General features: G+C 42.0%; 1 protein-coding gene across 1 annotated transcript in view; it reads right to left on the reverse strand.

Moving 5' to 3' along the window:
* NBAS (NBAS subunit of NRZ tethering complex) overlaps positions 1–20318 on the reverse strand; it is a 358469-nt gene that overhangs the window by 137632 nt on the left and 200519 nt on the right. The window contains exons 36-40 of the mRNA XM_066386144.1: positions 11824–11991; positions 9323–9436; positions 8856–8979; positions 3136–3212; positions 2673–2810 (exon numbers count right to left, since the gene is read on the reverse strand). Of these exons, the coding sequence (XP_066242241.1) occupies positions 2673–2810; positions 3136–3212; positions 8856–8979; positions 9323–9436; positions 11824–11991 (621 nt within the window). The remainder of the gene's footprint in view (positions 1–2672; positions 2811–3135; positions 3213–8855; positions 8980–9322; positions 9437–11823; positions 11992–20318) is intronic.

A 20318-nucleotide genomic window follows, 5' to 3' on the forward strand; every position in this document is an offset into this window, starting at 1 on the left:
ACTTCCAAACACATTTTATGAGGCCAACATAACCCTCATACCAAAACCTGGCAAGGACGGCACAAAGAAAGAAAACTACAGACCAATATCTCTAATGAATACAGATGCTAAAATTCTAAACAAAATACTGGCAAATCGAATACAACAACATATTAAAAAAATAATACACCATGATCAAGTGGGATTCATCCCAGAATCTCAAGGATGGTTCAACATACGTAAAACAGTTAATGTAATACATCATATCAACAAAACAAAGAACAAAAACCACATGATCTTATCAATAGATGCAGAAAAGGCTTTTGATAAAATACAACACAATTTTATGTTTAAGACTCTCAACAAAATGGGTATAGAAGGAAAATATCTCAACATAATAAAGGCCATATATGATAAACCATCAGCCAACATCATATTAAATGGCATAAAACTGAGGACTTTCCACCTTAAATCAGGAACACGACAGGGGTGTCCACTCTCTCCACTCTTATTTAACGTGGTGCTAGAAGTGCTGGCCAGAGCAATCAGACAAGACAAAGAAATAAAAGGCATCCATATCGTAAAAGAAGAAGTAAAGGTATCACTTTTTGCTGATGATATGATCCTATACATCGAAAACCCAAAGGACTCCACAAAAAGATTACTAGAAACAATAAACCAATACAGTAAGGTCGCAGGATACAAAATTAACATACAGAAGTCCATAGCATTTCTATATGCCAACAATGAAATATTAGAAAACGAACTCAAAAAAACAATCCCCTTCACGTTTGCAACAAAAAAAATTTAAAATACCTAGGAATAAACATAACAAAGAATGTAAAGGACCTATATAAAGAAAACTACAAGGCATTGCTAAGAGAAATAGAAAAAGACACAATGAGATGGAAAAATATTCCTTGTTCTTGGATAGGAAGAATAAATATAATTAAAATGGCCATATTACCCAAAGTAATATATAAATTTAACGCAATTCCCATCAAAATTCCTATGACTTTTTTTAAAGAAATGGAACAAAAAATCATCAGATTTATATGGAACTATAAAAAACCCCGAATAGCCAAAGCAATCCTAAGGAAAAAGAATGAAGCTGGGGGCATTACAATACCTGACTTTAAACTATATTATAGGGCCACGATAATCAAAACTGCATGGTATTGGCAGAAAAATAGACACTCAGACCAATGGAACAGAATAGAAAGCCCAGAAATAAAACCACATATATATGGTCAAATAATCTTTGATAAAGGGGCCAACAACACACAATGGAGAAAAGAAAGCCTCTTCAACAAATGGTGTTGGGAAAACTGGAAAGCCACATGCAGAAGAATGAAACTCGACTACAGCCTGTCCCCGTGTACTAAAATTAATTCAAAATGGATCAAAGACCTAAATATAAGATCTGAAACAATAAAGTACATAGAAGAAGACATAGGTACTAAACTCATGGATCTGGGTTTTAAAGAACATTTTATGAACTTGACTCCAATGGCAAGAGAAGTGAAGGCAAAGATAAATGAATGGGACTACATCAGAATAAAAAGTTTCTGCTCAGCAAGAGAAACTGATATCAAAATAAACAGACAGCCAACTAAATGGGAACTGATATTTTCAAACAACAGCTCAGATAAGGGCCTAATATCCAAAATTTACAAAGAACTCATAAAACTCAACAACAAACAAACAAACAATCCAATAAAAAGGTGGGAAGAGGACATGAACAGACACTTCTCCCAGGAAGAGATACAAATGGCCAACAGATATATGAAAAGATGCTCAGCTTCATTAGTTATTAGAGAAATGCAAATCAAAACTACAATGAGATACCACCTCACCCCTGTTAGATTAGCTATTATCAACAAGTCGGGTAATAACAAATGTTGGAGAGGCTGTGGAGAAAAAGGAACCCTCATACACTGTTGGTGGGAATGTAAAGTAGTACAACCACTATGGAGGAAAGTATGGTGGTTCCTCAAAAAACTGCAAATAGAACTACCTTATGACCCAGCAATCCCTCTACTGGGTATATACCCCAAAACCTCAGAATCATTGATACGTAAAGACACATGTAGCCCCATGTTCATAGCAGCATTGTTCACAGTGGCCAAGACATGGAAACAACCAAAAAGCCCTTCAATAGAAGACTGGATAAAGAAGATGTGGCACATATACACTATGGAATACTACTCAGCCATAAGAAATGATGACATTAGATCATTTATAGCAAAATGGTGGGATCTTGATAACATTATACGGAGTGAAATAAGTAAATCAGAAAAAAACAAGAACTACATGATTCCATACATTGGTGGAACATAAAAATGAGACTAAGAGACATGGACAAGAGGGTGGTGGTTACCAGGGGTGGGGGGAGGGAGGACGCAGGAGGGAGGGAGGGAGAGATTTAGGGGGAGGGGGAGGGGCACAGAGAAAACTGGATAGAGGGTGACGGAGGACAATCTGACTCTGGGCGAGGAGTATGCAACATAATTTAATGACAAGATAACTTGGACATGTTTTTCTTTGAATATATGTACCCTGAATTATTAATGTCATCCCATTAACATTAATAAAAATTTATAAAAAAAAAAAAAAGAGGTAAGCTCGCATCTTCCCTGTTTCAGAAAGACTTCAGCTCTACTCATCAGGAAGGGGAAAGCCGGAGGACTCACCCTGTAGAGAGGATGGCACTGGTCCCTGAAACACGGAGCCAGGTGGGCGTAGATCTGCAGGCTGTAGTAATACGCGGCCAGCTGGAGGGAGAGAGCCGAGCGGGCCTGCTTCTCAAAGCACCGGTTAGCATCTAACACCTAGGAGGGAGCAGGAGGGAAGGAACTCAGCTGGAAGGAAATCAGACCATGGAATCCAACACGAATCTAGCCGCTACTGTAGAATTTTGGTTCAAGGTTTCCATCACATCAACTCAATCTCATCTTAATACAACATGAAAATTCAGAAGACAAAATAAAGACAGATCCTATGCACATAAAAGCAGATTTAAAAATCAACATTTTAGCCAACATAGCAGAATTTACTCTCTGGATACTGACAATTGTTTTTCAACGGTTATGATAAACAACAGACTTTCTGGTTAATTCAGGTTAAGCCCTCCTTCCTAGGGAAGGGTGCACTTACCTGCGGTAAGGCAAGGAGGTACGCGAGAGCCAAGGTCATGTCATGGGGGAGTGCATCGCCCGCCAGCTGCAGGAGAACTGAACAGGAGGAAATGGCGTTATTTTACCTAAGGGTCCGTACAACATTCAGAGTTACTAAGTTCTATGTTTTCGGTCCTACAAGATCCCAACAATTAGCTTCAGAGGACTTTTTAAAACACTCTGTGCCAGTCAATTCAGCCCCATCGAAATACAGACCCCAGGAAACTGTTCAGTGGTAACCTTGCCCCTTCACTCAGACAACTTGTGCTGTCTGTGACTCAGACGTGAGGAAACCCTGCCAGCAGAGCTGTAAGTCTAAGTGCAAACAGGTCAATGAGGTGGTTTCTTAAAGCTATTCCTTTTGTTATTTTAAAGGCCCAGGCTCCACTATACAATTATGTATATCATGGCACCTGATGTAGAAGATGACCATATAGGTACTAACAATCACAGCAATAAAACAGCTTTCAAAGTACAAATTTAGGATCAATCTTTGGGTTGCTACGATACTGATAATATGTTCCTGTTCTTTCAGAGAATACGCCTCTTCATCACCCTCCACAAAAAGAACGTCAGTCTCTTGCTTTGATTGCATACTGCTCACAATAATTAGGGGATATTTCAAAATGACTATGAAGTGATAAAATACCCCCTAATTTTATATATCAAGAAGACGTAACACTTCTTAATACATATTCACCAACTTAGGGAGCACCAAAATTAGGAGCTCACAAAAATTAGGGGATATTTTATCACTTCATATTCATTTTGAAATATCCCCTAATTTTTGTGAATAGTACATCTTGTGACATATCCCAACCATGATCAGCTTTTTTACCAAAAAAAAAAAAAAGATATTGTGACAACCTGTAAATGTTTTAATAAGAGCGAGCACATACCAGCAAAGTGTGCGTTTATCAGCAGTTTGTATACACAAGGACCCATCCCATCCATTTAGGTCAGAGGAACAAATAGCAGGTGGTCACCTGTGACCACAAGGTGATCTTTACCTTTAACAAACACAGGTTCCCCTCATCTGCGCTAATGAAGGAGAACGGTATGTGAATAATCCAAAGTAAATGATACTTGACTTTAGAAATAGACCATATTATATTTTTCCAGAAGATTTAGCTCCCTAATTGTGACTTACTCAGACAAGATTATAAGTCATTTGTACAAGCTGAGCTTAGCTGACAGTCTGGGCAGTGGGGACGGCTGAGGGAAACAGTAAAATGTTAGTTGTCGAGTCTTGGTGAAAGGTACATATATGGAACTTCACTGTAGAATTTTCTCAACTTTTTTGTGCATTTGAAAATCTTCATAGTAAAATATTGGGGGAAGACAAGAGAAGAACGTCCTCTGTGGTGACTGTATCAAGTCACTTGTCAGTTACTTATTTTCCAAACGGGTTTCCCTGAAAAGTGCCCTGGACACGTGTTCACGCCTGTCTCCAGCAGTCAGACAGCTGACGTTCCAGCCACATGAAGCCTATGGCCTCCCTGCTCCAAGACTAGGAAATCACCAGATCACCAGCGTCCAAAACACCAGCACACAGGGATGCTCAGGCTGGAGGGAAGGGTCCTCTCTCTTCCCCCACTCAGTGTCACTGAAGCTGTCTCTGTCTCTCGGCATCGTGTTCTCCCATACCGGCTCACGGCTCAGCAATCTCTACAATCCAAGTGCCCAGCCGGACCCCCACCCCATAACTAACGGCTGGATTATTACAGGAAACGTGGGGAGTGAGGGAGTGTCCCCAGCTCACCCCTGGGCCTCAGATCTTTCTCAGCAACCCTCACTGAGACTCAAGGATCCTTGCAAAGTAGCACTCACACCCCACATTTAAGAAGCTTCTCAGTTCTTAAGTCTGCAAGCCATCCAAACCAACATTTGACAAAAGTATTCCTAAGGATCTAAAGTAGATTGATCTCCAGGGCCTCACTTAGATCCCCAGATGTCATGCTGGCTGCAGACAAAGTCACAGTGATTTTACATTACCATTAAAATTTTTTTAAAAAAAAAGGACGGCCTGCCTTCATTTATCAGAATTTAATGTGCAATGCTGGACCTCAAACCTTAAATACAATACATTTTTCTTTAAAAAGTTATACAGCCAAAATCAGATGAAATCTATGGCTACGCCTGCAAGCACTAATTCTGTGCCAATCAGGGCCTCTGGAAAGCACCCACGGTCAATTTAATTCCAGGACTGAATTCGCAGAAGAGAGCTGTCCATATTATTGATTTGGAAATCATTAGCCATTAAATCATTCATGTAGCTAAATAAATAATGATCAACTTTCTTCAGCTAGTCTTCATAAAAACCTTTTTATCAACTTTATTTAAATAATTCTGAAAAGTCAGATCATGTGGGGAAGTATAATTTGTATTATAACCCACTTCTGAATCAGTCAGGGATCACATTTCCGCAACTTTTAATTTGGGTCATTTATCCTATATAACTTCAATTCTGCTGAGTCTCTGACAAATATCTGGTACTATAAAATAGTCAAAGATATGTTTCAAATATATTAACATTACTGATACCAAATATGTTTACAAAAATACTTTATAAATTATAAAGTTGAATGCAAGAAGTTAAAGGGATGAAGACTATAATCACCTCTATATTTTTTAAAGAATATATTCTTGCCCTGGCTGCTCGGCTCAGTGGTAGAGCATTGGCCCAGCGTGTGGAAGTCCCAGGTTCGATTCCCGGCCAGGGCACATAGGAGAAGCGCCCATCTGCTTTTCTGACCCTCCCCCTCTCCTTCCTCTCTGTCTCTCTCTTCCCCTCCTGCAGCCAAGGCTCCATTGGAGCAAAGTTGGCCCGGGCATTGAGGATGGCTCCATGGCCTCTGCCTCAGGTGCTAGAAGGGCTCTGGTTGCAACAGACCAACGCCCCAGATGGGCAGAGCATCGCCCCCTGGTGGGCATGCCGGGTGGATCCCGGTCAGGCGTATGCAGGAGTCTGTCTGACTGCCTCCCCGTTTCCGTTTCCAACTTCAGAAAAATACAAAAAAAAAAAGAGAAAAAGAAAAATATATAATCTTAATATACACAGTAGGTGCTCTATCATGTTTTCCCCAACTCAGTTCAACAACAGTTGAAAAAAGTGTTAATCTATGATGGACTTGGACTCTTTCTTTTGGTGGAATAGTAACATCTGAACATCAGAAGAGCGATCCGGAGAAGCAAGGGCAGGCAGGGAAGCCCTGCAGTGGGCGGAGCCGCAGACACTAGGACAGCATGCACACCCCGGGGGCCGGGGTCACTTCACCACGAGCCCAGCTCACCATAGCCCTGTGGCTGGGACGCACAGCTGTGCTGAGCCTCACTGTGAAAGGACATCAACCCAGCACCCGCCAGGTAGAAAACCCCATCCCCATGCGGTACAACGGCCCCCGCAAGAGCGTTAGAAGTAGATGTGGCACTCAGGGTTTGCCCCCCAAGCTGGAGAGACCAGACAATGACAGATACGGGGCCGTCTGGGGGCTGCCAGGTGAGCGGCACAGAGAGCAAGGCGGTCAGAGCTGGGAGAAGAAACCGGGACAGTGGACATGTGACAGTTGGGGAGAATCTGGTATATTGAGTGAAGCTTTCAAAGGGTCTTAACCCAGTTTTACGAATGATTGCCTGAGGAACCCTAGGAGATGGCTGATGCAGGGGCCCCACCTGGGGTTCTGAGATAAAGTCTACAGCCTATCCCAGACTACAGTATTTCTTAAAAATTCCCCTCAGTGATTCGGCTGTGACCCAGGAAGGAGAATGACAGAGCAGGCCGTGAAAACAGAACCGTAACGGGAGCAAAGGGAGCACAAGATGCTATCGGAGGCCAACCAGGCCGGCGCTGCCCAAGAGCAGGTGCACAGAGGGCACCGCCATCTCCGCCGGCCAGCGCCGCCCAGTGGCAGCACACGCAGGCTGCTGGGCTCGTTTCTCCAGCAAAGGGAAACCAGACACTATTCCTCTGCTTGGCCGCCGCAGCTCTGAGTGGGGGGTTCAGGAGAGTGTGTAACACGGCACCCAGACCTCACACTTCCTCCCACTCTCTCGCCACGGTTCTTCGCTGGCCGCCCACATACACACCGCCCTCCAGACACTAGGATAACTTACAAACCCCAGAAACAGGTCAATGCAATTGGGGAAAAAAAGTCAAGACAAATTTTAATAAAGAAAAGCAAGAAGTAATAAAGAATAATTGAAAGGGGGAACAGCAATGCATCTATACTTTCCATAGACATTCAGCATAATTTGTAAAATGTGCCATGATTCATTCACATTAATAGCTTTTCAGAGGGAAAACCTCACAATGGTACTCATCAACTGTGAGATAAACCTTGATTTCAGAAATGGTAGGAGGTAGAAAAACATGCATCTTAGAACTGAATAAAAAATGGCAGATTTAAAGAAAAGAAAAAGGCAGATTTAGTAAAAGGGAACCATGATTCAAGGGGCCCACAAAGTGGGTGGGGACATGGTATCTGCTTCCATCCTTCCCAACTACATAGAAATATTGATTGACAAAGAAAAAGATTATTTAAAAATCAGTAATAGTGTCAGGTTTCAGGGAAAATGGCGGTTCTACATTTATACATTTACCCAATTTGGGTATCTGTACATTTACCCAAGCTGAATTGCACACAGCAATGTGCTCACTTAAAAGCCAGCACTGTGCAGGGCCGGGCAGTTAGAAACAGCAGGTGATATGTAGTAGTGGAAGCTGAGGATAGGACTGCCATGAAAACTTCCCTCCCTCCCACAGCCCTCCTAACTGATGCCCGGCACACAGATGAGACAGCCGGAGCTCAGTAGCCTCTATCATGAGGTATTATTCACCAAGGATGGCAGAACAGAGAGGAAACTGAAAGAAAACAGCAAAGGAAATACCCTGGAGCCTTGAAAAGAAGGAGGCTAAAGAAGAAAAAAGAACAAGTGGGAAGGCATCTTTGGTAAACCTGCACATATTTCATTCTTTCCAAAAAACTCTACCAGGGGCCTGGCCAGTTGCTCAGTTGGTTGCTGTGGTTTGAAACTGCCTGTCCGGGGACCGGTGCCAGTCCACCAGAAAGTTCACAGGCCAGCATGAAATTTCTGGCAGACTGGCACTGGTCTGTGGACCAGTGGTTGAAAATCAATGGTTTGAGCATCATCCCAAAACACCATGGTTGCAGGTTCAATCCCTGGCGGGGCATATATGGGAAATGACCGAGGAATGCATAAATAAGTGAAATAAGAAATGAATGTTTCCCTCTTTCTCTGTCTCTCTTTCTCTATCTCTCTAAAATCAATTTAAAAAGAAAAGCTTTACATGGAAAGATATGCCACCATGCAGAAAATTCTTAAGATGAAATATACATCTACATGGTGTGAAGCAAATACTTAACAATTATTAACACAAACAAGCAGAAAGAATGAAATACTGAGCATTTCATGTCACTCTTTATAAGACTCACTTTACATAATTAGCAACTTAAAAAAAGGAATTTCATCATACGTATCCCTTTAAACACTCAATGTTAGTGAGTATCTGGAAAGCAGAAGGTAATACATGTTTTCAGTAAGTGTATGATGGTGGCCAGGTAAGCTATTCACAAGTACGGAAAAATGTATTCTTGTTTTACCTAGCTCCCATTTGCTCAGTTTTAATTGCTGTTCTCCTAATCTGATTACACCCTGTCAAGGAACCAGCCTCACTCATACCTTCTGTCGTTGGAAATACTTCTCCGCCCTCAGTTTTAGTCTCCGTCAGTTTTCCGGTCCTCAGCAACACCTCTGCAAAGCTTTCTGCTGGGCCGTGCTGACAGGTGTCATATGTCGCCTGGGACTAGACAAACAAAGGATGCCAGTTAATAGGATATCCTATTTTCTATGAACATATTCTTAAAAAACACAACTATATATGATTTTATATCTTCCAGTGACTTGAATTACGAAACTTCTCACTTACGAAACATATTATTTTGTGTAAAATTTTACGTTGATTTGAATCTCATAATATGCTGTAACGTATACATAATAATCACATAACGTATACAAAACCAATGAATGACATGATGAAGACTCAAGTCAAAGTAGTACATTTTCAGGAAAAATTTTCGCTTTTGCTTGCACTGAAAGGCCCGCATCAGCGTGACAGTGAAGTCTGTGCTTCGGAACACTGTCCTTACCTCTGCGACAAAGGGGTTGGAGATGACGGATTCATAAAAGGGATGACAACCTTGTTTTTCTAGACCTTCATTGGCTATGGTTCCGATTCGGTAAGCACCACCAAAGTCTTGCCCCTAAACAGAACAAAGTGAAAAACAAAAATAGAAAGAGCTGGGGAGCTCGGCAGGAAGGGAGGGAGGAGGGGGGGGAGTTCAAGAGTAGCAATCAGCGTACACTGTGTGATCTAAGAGCGTGTCAGAGTGGCACAGACACCCAGCAGAGAGTGTTGGGATGACCGCATTCTGAGAGCAGTGCTTCAACCTCACGCTGCAGGGCCTTTGATTTTCCCAGTCAATTTGACGTCAACAGGTCAGAAACACAGAAGCAACTGGTGTTAGACTCCAGTCAGAATACCTCCCTACAACATCATTTCAAACATAGTGCTCTCCTGATCAAAACACCTTTAGTAGCTTTGAATCATGCAAAGAGCCAACAGTCTCAAGTCTGAACTATGCAAAATAACATTTAAGTCAGTAAACGCTAACGTGTAAAGGCTAACTCTTCACTCCGACCACATGGGTCTACTGCGTGCATCTGACCTCCATGGCTTTCTTCCTGTCCGCGCCGCCGGCCTCCCCACCAGGCCCACCTTGGCCCTCACCTGCTGAAGCCTCACGAGACAGAGGCAAGATGCCGTCATGCTCCTGCCGAGCCTCTCTCTTCCACTGCTATGGCCCACACACATGACTTTTAGATGTGCAATCAGCATTCCTCATTAGCAAGTACTTTAGTATCTCTAGTCTGGTTATTAGACCTATGCTTTACTCTCCTCATATAGACTGTAAAGCTCCTACTAGAAGAGCCAGGTAAAAGGCACTCACCCACTCCACTAAAGTTTACTGAGCTCTCACTACATGCCCAGCCCAGCCCAGGACGCCGCTGCAGCCACTGATGATAAAAATTACAGCTGATGTGTAATAAAAACTAAGTTGTAGGCCCTGGCTAGTTGGCTCAGTGGTACAGCGTTGGCCCAGCATGTGGAAGTCCCAGGTTCGATTCCCGGCCAGGGCACACAGGAGAAGCGCCCATCTGCTTCTCCACCCCTCCCCCTCTCCTTCCTCTCTGTCTCTCTCTTCCCCTCCCACAGCCAAGGCTCCACTGGAGAAAAGTTGGCCCTGGCGCTGAGGATGGCTCCATGGCCTCCGCCTCAGGCACTAGAATGGCTCCAGCTGCAGCAGAGCAAGAGCCCAGATGGGCAGAGCATCGCCCCCAGTGGACATGCCAGGTGGATCCTGGTCGTGGACATTCCAGGTGGATCCCGGTCGGGCGCATGCAGGAGTCAGTCTGGCTGCCTCCCTGCTTCTAACTTTGGAAAAATAGAAAAAAGAAGAAAAAAAAAAGGAAAAAAAACTAAGTTGTAGACATGACATTAACACTATACCCAAGATCTATATCCTCGAAAAGTAACCATAATCGCAGCCCACTGTGATACATGCAACAATAAGAAAGCAACAGACTCACCCCAAAGTCAAGCACACAGCCCGTCAGCCAATGGTGTCTTCACTTACCCCACTGCCTGGGTTATCATTCTGAGTCTCCTCTTCCCTGCATACCCCGGCCACCAGCAGGTCCACAACACACGTCCTGAATAACCACTTCCCACTTCCTCCCTGGCTGCCCGAGCCCAAACCCCTGCGTCTCGTCCAAGGCTCCGAAATGGAGATGGGTCTTTCTGCTTCTACTCCTGACTCCCTACTGCCAGCTGCGGACATAGCGGTCAAATGCTCTTATTAAAGGAAAGGCTGGCTCACACAGCTGTGACATCACCTGCATCTTTGACAACTTCTCATCCTACTGGAACAAAACCAGGTGTCCGGATAACGTCCACAAGAGGCTTTTCGTTTGGCCCCCTCACCCACTCCTCCCATTGCTCACACCGCCTGGCCTTCCTCCTGTCCCACTAAGACGTCAGCACACTCCCTCATGAAGGGGATGGCTGTGTATGCGCCAGGAAGCAGACCCTCCCCTCAATGTGCCAGCAGATTGATCTCAGACTTCCCAGCCTCCAGAACAGCTAGAAATAAATGTCTGCTGTTCAGCCCGCCCAGCCCACAGTATTTTCACTAGAGCAGCCCAGCCCAGACTAAAGGCAGCCCTCGGGCTGGGGCAGGCTGTGGGCACTATTCGTTTATGAACTGCTCACCTGCAGAAATCCAGCCAACGCGAGTGAGCATCGATAGACCGTTTCCCTTTTCATTCCACTAAACTTAAATTCGGACACATAAACTAAGCCATACCCAAACCTATATTAGCGCCTTCTGCAACTATGCTATGGGAGCATATTACATTCTATGAAATAAATTACCCATTCCCTATCTGACAGGAGGCCTGGGCTTCTTTAAGAGATTATTTTAATGATCCAGAGAAGAAATAGTGGTCACAGCAGTGAGGACAACTGAGGAGCCGTACTCATGACCTGGCAGGAAGCGCACAGCTGACTTCAGCAAAGGGCACTGCTTACCTGCCGGGGCCGCAGGTAAGTTAAAGACTTCTTCCACCACTGCCTGTCACTGACCGCCTGCAGCATGGCCCTGGTGGTGGTCGTGGTGTTGGAGAGGACTTTCATGGTGGTGGCGGTGGTCCAGTGTAACAGGTCTGCAGAGCTGCTGCCTGCAACCCCGACTTCATCCTGGGACAAAGGGGAGAGGAGACGAGAAGGCAAATGCGTGCGCTGTCATAGGAACAGAGTGATCACACTGATCGGACCTGAACAGAGAAATTAGAAACCCAGCTCTACCAGTGACAGACGACGCGAAATAAAGCACTGGGGACACACTGGTCCTCTGTGAATCATTCACAGAAGAGGATCTGGTAAAGGAAGAAAATCACAGTACAATAGTCCAAGAATTCTTTTCAGAAACATGAAGGAAAAATGTTCTTTATGTTTTACCAATGTAATATCCTTTCAGTGAGATACACTCACATGTGTTTCTTTGATAAGACATTTAAAAGTATTTATTATTTAGATTAAGAAATAAATTATTTGCTCAGACTATGCTAAATTTTATAGCAACACTGCAGAGTGGGTATTAGAATAGCATTTGTCACAAAAGTAAAATATAGGCCAAGTAAGCCTATGGGGCAGCCTCTCGTCTTGACCAGGTCTGGCTAGCAAAATGTGCAACCCGCTTGTTCTCTGCAGGGCTTTCACAGGTTGGCGCTCGCTCACTCGCTCTCTCTCTCTCTCTCTCTCTCTCTCACACACACACACACACACACACACACACATATTGATACCTATATTTATTTCAGGTCATTTATCCTTTTGTATTATAAAACGAGTATAATCTCACTAAAGATAGTTCGGGGCCCTGGCCGGTTGGCTCAGTGGTAGAGCGTCGGCCTGGCGTGCGGGAGTCCCAGGTTCAAGTCCCGGCCAGAGCACACAGGAGAGGCACCCATCTGCTTCTCCACCCTTCCCCCTCTCCTTCCTCTCTGTCTCTCTCTTCCCCTCCCGCAGCCGAGGCTCCATTGGAGCAAAAGATGGCCCGGGCGCTGGGGATGGCTCCTTGGCCTCTGCCCCAGGCGCTAGAGTGGCTCTGGTCACGACAGAGCGACGCCCCGGATGGGCAGAGCATCACCCCCTGGTGGGCGTGCTGGGTGGATCCCAGTCGGGCGCATGCGGGAGTCTGTCTGACTGCCTCCCCGTTTCCAGCTTCAGAAAAATTAAAAAAAAAAAAAAAAAGATAGTTCGGGAAATTCAGAACAGTAGGGGAAAGGGATAGTACATTCACAGTTCCATGATACAGGGACAATACTTCCTTTCCGTCTTTAATCCAAGCTTAGAGAGTTTTCCTTAAAAAAACTATTAAGGATTAAGATATATTCAGAAAAGTGTACATGTCAATGTACGATTTGATCGATTTTAACACACCCGTATACTCAGCACTGAGACTAAGAAACAGAGCACCAGAACCCACCTACCTCTCTCTGGTGCTCACGTCCACACGCCACCACCAACACCAAGATAAACTCCACCCTGACTTCTGGGAGCATGAATTTATTTTGCCTATTTTTATACTTTATATGAATGGACTTATGTTCTCTTCTGAGTTTTAATTCTTTCATTTGACAAAACTCACTCACATTATTGCAAGTAAATGAACGCTATCCAACTCGGTGTTAGTGGCACACCATCACATTGCTAATGTAATCGAGCATGACATTATGTGAGTAGGCCAGAACTTACTCATCCGTTCTTGTACTGAGGAGCATGTCTGCTCTCTATCTGGAGCCAGTACCAATAGTGCTGCCCTGGACATGCTAGTAGTAATCTTTTACTGAACACAGACATCTCTGGGAATATGTTAATAACTAGCAGTGAAATTGCTGTAAGTTAGAGTATGACTATATCCAGACTTGGTATATAGCGCCAAAGATGTTCTAAAATAGTTGGACCAATTTATATTCTAACCAGCAATTATGAGTCCTAGTTTTTCCACATCCATGCCAACACACACATGGTACTGTGTGCCTTTTTCCTCTTAGCAGTGCTGGTGATATCTCCGTGGTTTTAACTGGCATCTCTACGTGACTACTGAAGATGGACACCCTTCCATGCATTGGTTGGCCACGTGCATATCCTCTTTTGTGAAATGCATGCTCATGTCTTCTGCCCATTCATCTGTTGGTGGTTGGTCTTTCTTACTCATTTGTAAGGTTCTTTATACATTCTGGATATACATCTCTTATTAAATGTATGAATTGTGAATTATCTCCTATTACTCTGCAGATTATCTTTTCATTGTCTTAATTGTGTCTTCTGACTAATAGAAGTTCTTAAATTCTAAATTAGTCCAATTTATCAGTTTTGTCACTCTAAGATTAGTATTTTTGTATCATATTTAAGAAATCTTTGCCTACTCCAAGGTTACAAAGATATTTTTCCTGACCTATTATTTTTGCTGCAAATAAAATCCTGTTAAAACAATGTACTCTACCCGTCCTAGGCACACATAGCATTACAGGCATCCTTTAATACACTTACCGTAATATAATGATATTGTAATTTGTTTGTTTGTTTGTCTTCCCAACTAAACCAGAGCTTTTCAAGGGCGGGACGATGCTTACTCATTACTGATCCTCAGCACGTGTGAGAATCCCTCATGTGTCACTTCTCTCTGTAGAGATGTGTAAGAAGTCGGGTTTCACCGCACTATTTAAATGTTTGAAGATACATGTCCTGAAGCTTAAGATATCAATGTTTATAGTACCTAAATTTTATTTGAGTAAGAGTTCATGTCACACTTCCAAATCCTGTTTGTCTTTAGAATCTTCGTAACCGAGAGGGTGCACTGAATGATTTGAATGTCATCAACTAATTCAAGGGTAGCACTAAAAATATAAACATGGTAAGAAATAGAGCACTTAAATAGAATGCGCCTTCATTCAGAGGGAAATCAAATCTATTGAAAAATATTTTTTTTTAATATTTTTTTAAATGAAGGCTATAAAACAGACTCCATTTCAGAAATGAACCTAAACACTACTTCTGTTTGCGTGGATGGGCTAACTCAAGAAAGGAAATTTAAAACATATGCAACTTAAAAAGTTTGCTCCAGAAGATGAGTGAAATCCACAGGCACAGGAGTGGGAGTGATGAAAGGATTTTTTTTAAGACATCCCCTAATGAGAATTACCAAAGAGAAAGCAAAATAAAAAGCTTATTTGGACCACAGAGGAGATTTAATTTGGGGGCAGTCTACCACGATAATGGTGTAACCAGAGGTATTAATGAGGAAAATAGTTCTCTTTCAACTTCATGTAATGAAAAAAGAAAAAAGAGGTTAGGCAAAATCCCGAAATGATTCCTGCTGGCACATTTTATTCATAGTTGTATGCTGCTAATTAATTTAGAGTGTATAGCAGCAGAAATAGATTAATCCCCCAATCCAAATCAACAACTCCCAGCATAAAATTTAACATGAAATCTCATTAATGTCAAGTGTGTTACAGAGCTCAAAGGTTAACGTACTAAGCACTAGTAATATTTTTGAAAGCCTATGATAGACACCTTTACCAAATGCATTCAGGTTTAAAAAAACAAGGGAGGTTCCACACTTTAAGCGCGGCTCACAAAAACAGTTCTTCTTGACCAATCACTATAGCAAATAATCTGAGAATTGCTTTCTCTGGTGTCTCATAACATAAGAGTTCATTTCTGAGGAACCCGTTTGCCTACCATAACTATTTCGCCATTCCCAAGGAAAATGGACAGAGGTTTCATATATCTAAGCCTTATGGCCTTTAAGGATGACCCTATGCTATGTACTACCCATAAACTAGATCCCCCATAATTGCTATAATATACTCATAGCTGCCACCTTACAACCCCTCCACCCCCATAGAGCCTGAAAGAAAAAAATGTACCCAGATGGAAAGAAACCTTCCAAAAATGGGTGAATGTAATTGTCAGTCCTTTGTCAGCATTTAGGTGGCAACCTAACTCGAGGTATTAAAACAACTGTCCTTGTTTTACAAGTGAAGTCTTTACAAGGCCAGAGGTGTGGCTCCAGACAAAATTCAAAGCCCACCAATTCCTTTTGCTTCCCCAAAGCTCCCCTATTCCTCTCAAAAGGCATAGAAATAATTGGCTTTGTGAACACCAAGTCCTTCTAGGGCAGGGGTCGGGAACCTATGGCTCACGAGACAGATGTGGCTTTTTTAATGTCTGCATCTGGCTTGCAGACAAATCTTTAATAAGAAAAATAATAACATTAAAAATATAAAACATTCTCATGTATTACAATCCATTCATTTCCTACCGCTCATGTTCATGGTTGCGGGTGGCTGGAGCCAATCACAGCTGTCCTCTGGGACAACACCAAATTTTTATTGGCTAATGCATAACATACACGGTCGTTGTATGGCTCTCACAGAATTACATTTTAAAATATGTGGCGTTCATGGCTCTCTCAGCCAAAAAGGTTCCCAACCCCTGTTCTAGGGGTTGGTATTTCTACCCTGTATCTTTTAGATGTAAATACCTGGTCTTCTTTAAGAACTGTTATCTGGGCCATGTTTCCAAATGCAAGTTTATGGTACAACAGAGCTAACATTCACAAAATAAGTTCACTGGACATACATTTCTGGCATGTGTACAATGTTTAAGACCTAGTGCTAGGCAACGGGGTTACCATGACGATTAAGATACATTCCCGCTCTCAAGGAACTCATAGTAAGTACATTAGGAAAGAAAGGCAAACGAGGTGGTCTGCCTTATTTCACCAATGAAATGGGGCCCCATTCAAAGACTCCTACTCGTGTAATAACAGAATTTATCCCCACCCATTATATCTACATCTCACCTTCCCTGTTTGTATTATTTACTGATTCTTCAACAAATACTCGAATGCTTATGACATCAAACACACCAATGGCAGACGCTGTTCTAGACGCTAACACACAACAGTGAACAAAACATGGTGCCTGCCACAAAGAACTTCAACTCTAGGAGATGATCAGCAGAACATAAATATGAAGCATGTCAGGGAAGTGTGTCAGAGAAACAACAGTCACAGGGAAAGTCAAGTGGCGAGCACCTGGGTTTGGGCAGCTATAATTGTGTGTACAGACACCAGAGCACATCCCTCCTCTTGACTGGAAAAGAAGAAAAATAAAAAAATTTTAAAAATTAAAAAAGAAACCTGGAAACTGCTGAACCCCACAGATTCCACTGAAACTAAGATAACTCGGATGCATGATTTTTAGAAAACATCTTTTGCATGTGGATTTAAATAGTAAATCTAAGTAAAAAGTAAAAATGCATTTTTTATTAAGTTATTTTAAAAATGAAAGAAAACAACACTGATACGTCAGAAATGGATGGGCCCTAGGAAGAAAGGGCAAATAAAAGAAAAGAGAAAATCTGGAATTCCACCAGTGCAGCTAAAAGAGGAGGCACCAACGTACACCTTTGTGAAGAAGGTTACTCTGTGGTGTAGATTTGCCGACCAATCAGAATCCAAGTCACGCTGCTCCTCATCAAGCTCCCTGGGAAGCAGTACGCTCTCCTGCAGGGATGCCTGTGAGCGGAGCATGCTCTCCCGGGTTGGGGCTCACAGAGGGAGAAAACAGCCCCATGGACTGGACCGTGCAAGTGGGTGCTCGGAATTGGCCGGCAGAGTGCGACTATCCAGATCACTGATGTCATGGTCGCATAAACTGAGTCTCCCAGGGAATACCCACCAGGCAATGCTCTCAAAAAAATGTATAGCAATAATTAATGAGGACCTACTGTGTTCCCAGTGCGGTGCTGACATCACAACAGTAAACAAGGCAAAGTCAGCACATAACACAGAGTGATGGAGGATGAACCACAGGAAAACAGGAAAGCACCTGTCTCAGGAGCCCTTTCTGGGACAACACTAGCAGAAGTACACAGTTGTGTGCACACATAACATGCTCATTGAAGCTCAGTCTAATGGAGAGAAAAACGGGACACGAAAACAAAGGAAACTATACATAAAACATGGACATGCTCAACACTCTGTAGATGATGACCAGGACAAATGTCCATGATACAGGACTGGGACAGCACACGAAAAAAGTGAGCTTCAGTGCAATGCATGAATCCATTGTAGTTTAAAAAACAAAGTAATTATTGTCCAAGGGACAGAGAGCTGTACAGAAAACCTGTCCACACTCAGAGAAAGTCTGGAAGGTTACATGTAAACATAAACATGCTCACCTCTGAGCAGTGGGATTCATGGATTGGGTGAAGAGAAAGAACGAGAGAGAAGAAAGATAACATACAGTCATGTATTGTTGATTAGATTGTTTGTGTATTTCTAAAAAGCAGAAGGACTAAAGTTACCACAAATTCCCATGTACTTCTTATCAGATGTTAACAAATGTTAATATTTTATGATAGATGTTTCATGTCTATTTTTTATTTTTAGTTTCAAGAAACAAAATATGCCAGATAATGTTAATTATCTGAACCTCTGCCTCTCCTTAATGGATTGTTAAAATAAAAGCCTGTTCCAATTTTGTAATTAAAACATTTATGAATTACAGTCGAGATAGAGCAATGAATTCGTGTTTTAGTATGCTCAGAGTGCTCCAAAATACTGAGTGTAACAGAAAAAAAGAGTCAGAACACACTCACATTCAGCAGAATTCACATTTCAAGGCTCAGGATACAGAGGTTGCCATGGGCTGCCAGGTGCCCCCTTTACAGAAGAAAAACAAAACCCAGCAAATCCAAAGCTTCCCCTGTGAGAGAGAGAATCTGGAGATGGGGTCAGGCTCACTGCCTGTGGCATGTCTTTCTATTATGAAGCTGGGTTTGAGAGGCAGAGCACAAAGACAGGGCCCAAAGGCCTGGGCTGAAGCCCACCCTGGCTCCCAGTCTGTATTTCTCGCACCCTCAACACTGCAACGGGGGGAGTCCCATGTGAAAAGCTAGACCAGGGAAAACCACACAGGTGTGAATCCGTTCAGAGGGTCTGCGGAGATTAATATGCAACTCAATGAGATGACTCAAAATGAGCCTTCAACCAAAAATTCCAAAGAACGAAAAAATAGTAAAGCAGTAATTGTTAACAAAAATCCACTCCAGATGAAATTATTTCCTTTAAAACTTCAAAATATTAATTTGTGTTTTGTGCATACTATTTATGGGATTTAAAATCCCTGAAGAAGGAACAATCTATCCCACTGAGTTAATTTTTCTGAATGGTGTGAGGTAAACTTCTAAATACATTTTTGTATATGGATAGTCTTCAAGCCTATACTTATTTCATATAAAAAGTAGCTCTTACTGTTATTTATCAATAAATATAAAAGATAAAGCTATAAAACTCTTTTTTAAAAGCGGTAAAAAGGAGTATATCTTCACAACCTTGAGCTAGGTACCGATTTCTTCCGTACAACACTGAGAGCACAAGCCATCCAATGAAATACTGGGCAACTGGACTTTGACAACTTAAAAACTTATGCATTTCAAAAGTCACCATTAAGAAAATTAAAAGTCAAGTCAAACACTGAGAGAAATATATTTTCAATTCATACATCTGATTTTTAAAAAAGAAATCTTATATCCCAAATTAAAAAACTCTTACAGCTCAGTTTTAAAAACACACAAATAACCCAGCTACAAAATAGGCAAAGGTTATAGGAGTCGCCAATATGCACACGGAGCGATGCTAATTGTCATTATTTATTTTTTAAATGTATACCAAAATGACAGTAAGATACTACACATCCATAAGAACAACTAATGAAAAAGCCATCAACCGCGAGTGTCATCCAGGATGTGGAGAAACTTCCTAGTGGGAAAGTAAAATGCTGCAGCCACTCTGGAAAACAACTGGCAGTTTCTGCAAACACATACCAAACAATACAGCACTCCCGCTCCAGACCAGATTTCAAAACATATTTCCACACAAAGACTTGCAAAGCAAAATTCATAGCAACAATACTCATGATAGTTCAAAGTGCAAACAACCCAAATATCCATCAACTGGTGAATGGAAAAAGAAAGGATTGTCCGTGATACTAAAATACAACTGCCATTTTGTTCACTTTTATTTAAATATTTCTAATCGATTCTTTTATAAATTCAAAATAGCTCTTTGCTTAGTCCATGCCCCAGTCCTAAACATTAATTAGTCTAGTGGTATAAATCTGTAGCCACTTAAAATGTTCATAACAAGTTTTCCCACAAGGAAATTATTTTTTAATGGGAACCTTGTATATAATCCATTTCCAACTCTAATTAGATTTATCTGGGGAAAACACCATTGGCTAAGTGATATAAAATACCAGCTGTAAACAAAATGTTAATATAGTCTAAGTGGTAGAATACTGTTACATCGAAAAAACATAATAACCAACATTAATGAGAAACTGGAAAAATGTAATTTTAGTAGTTTTTCACAATGCATTTTGTTCTATTTATAAACAAATATCTTGTTCACAGAGACAACAGTCTGGGTAGGCTACACTTGCACT

Source organism: Saccopteryx leptura, chromosome 5, assembly GCF_036850995.1.
Source record: "Saccopteryx leptura isolate mSacLep1 chromosome 5, mSacLep1_pri_phased_curated, whole genome shotgun sequence".
NCBI classification, from domain to species: domain Eukaryota; kingdom Metazoa; phylum Chordata; class Mammalia; order Chiroptera; family Emballonuridae; genus Saccopteryx; species Saccopteryx leptura.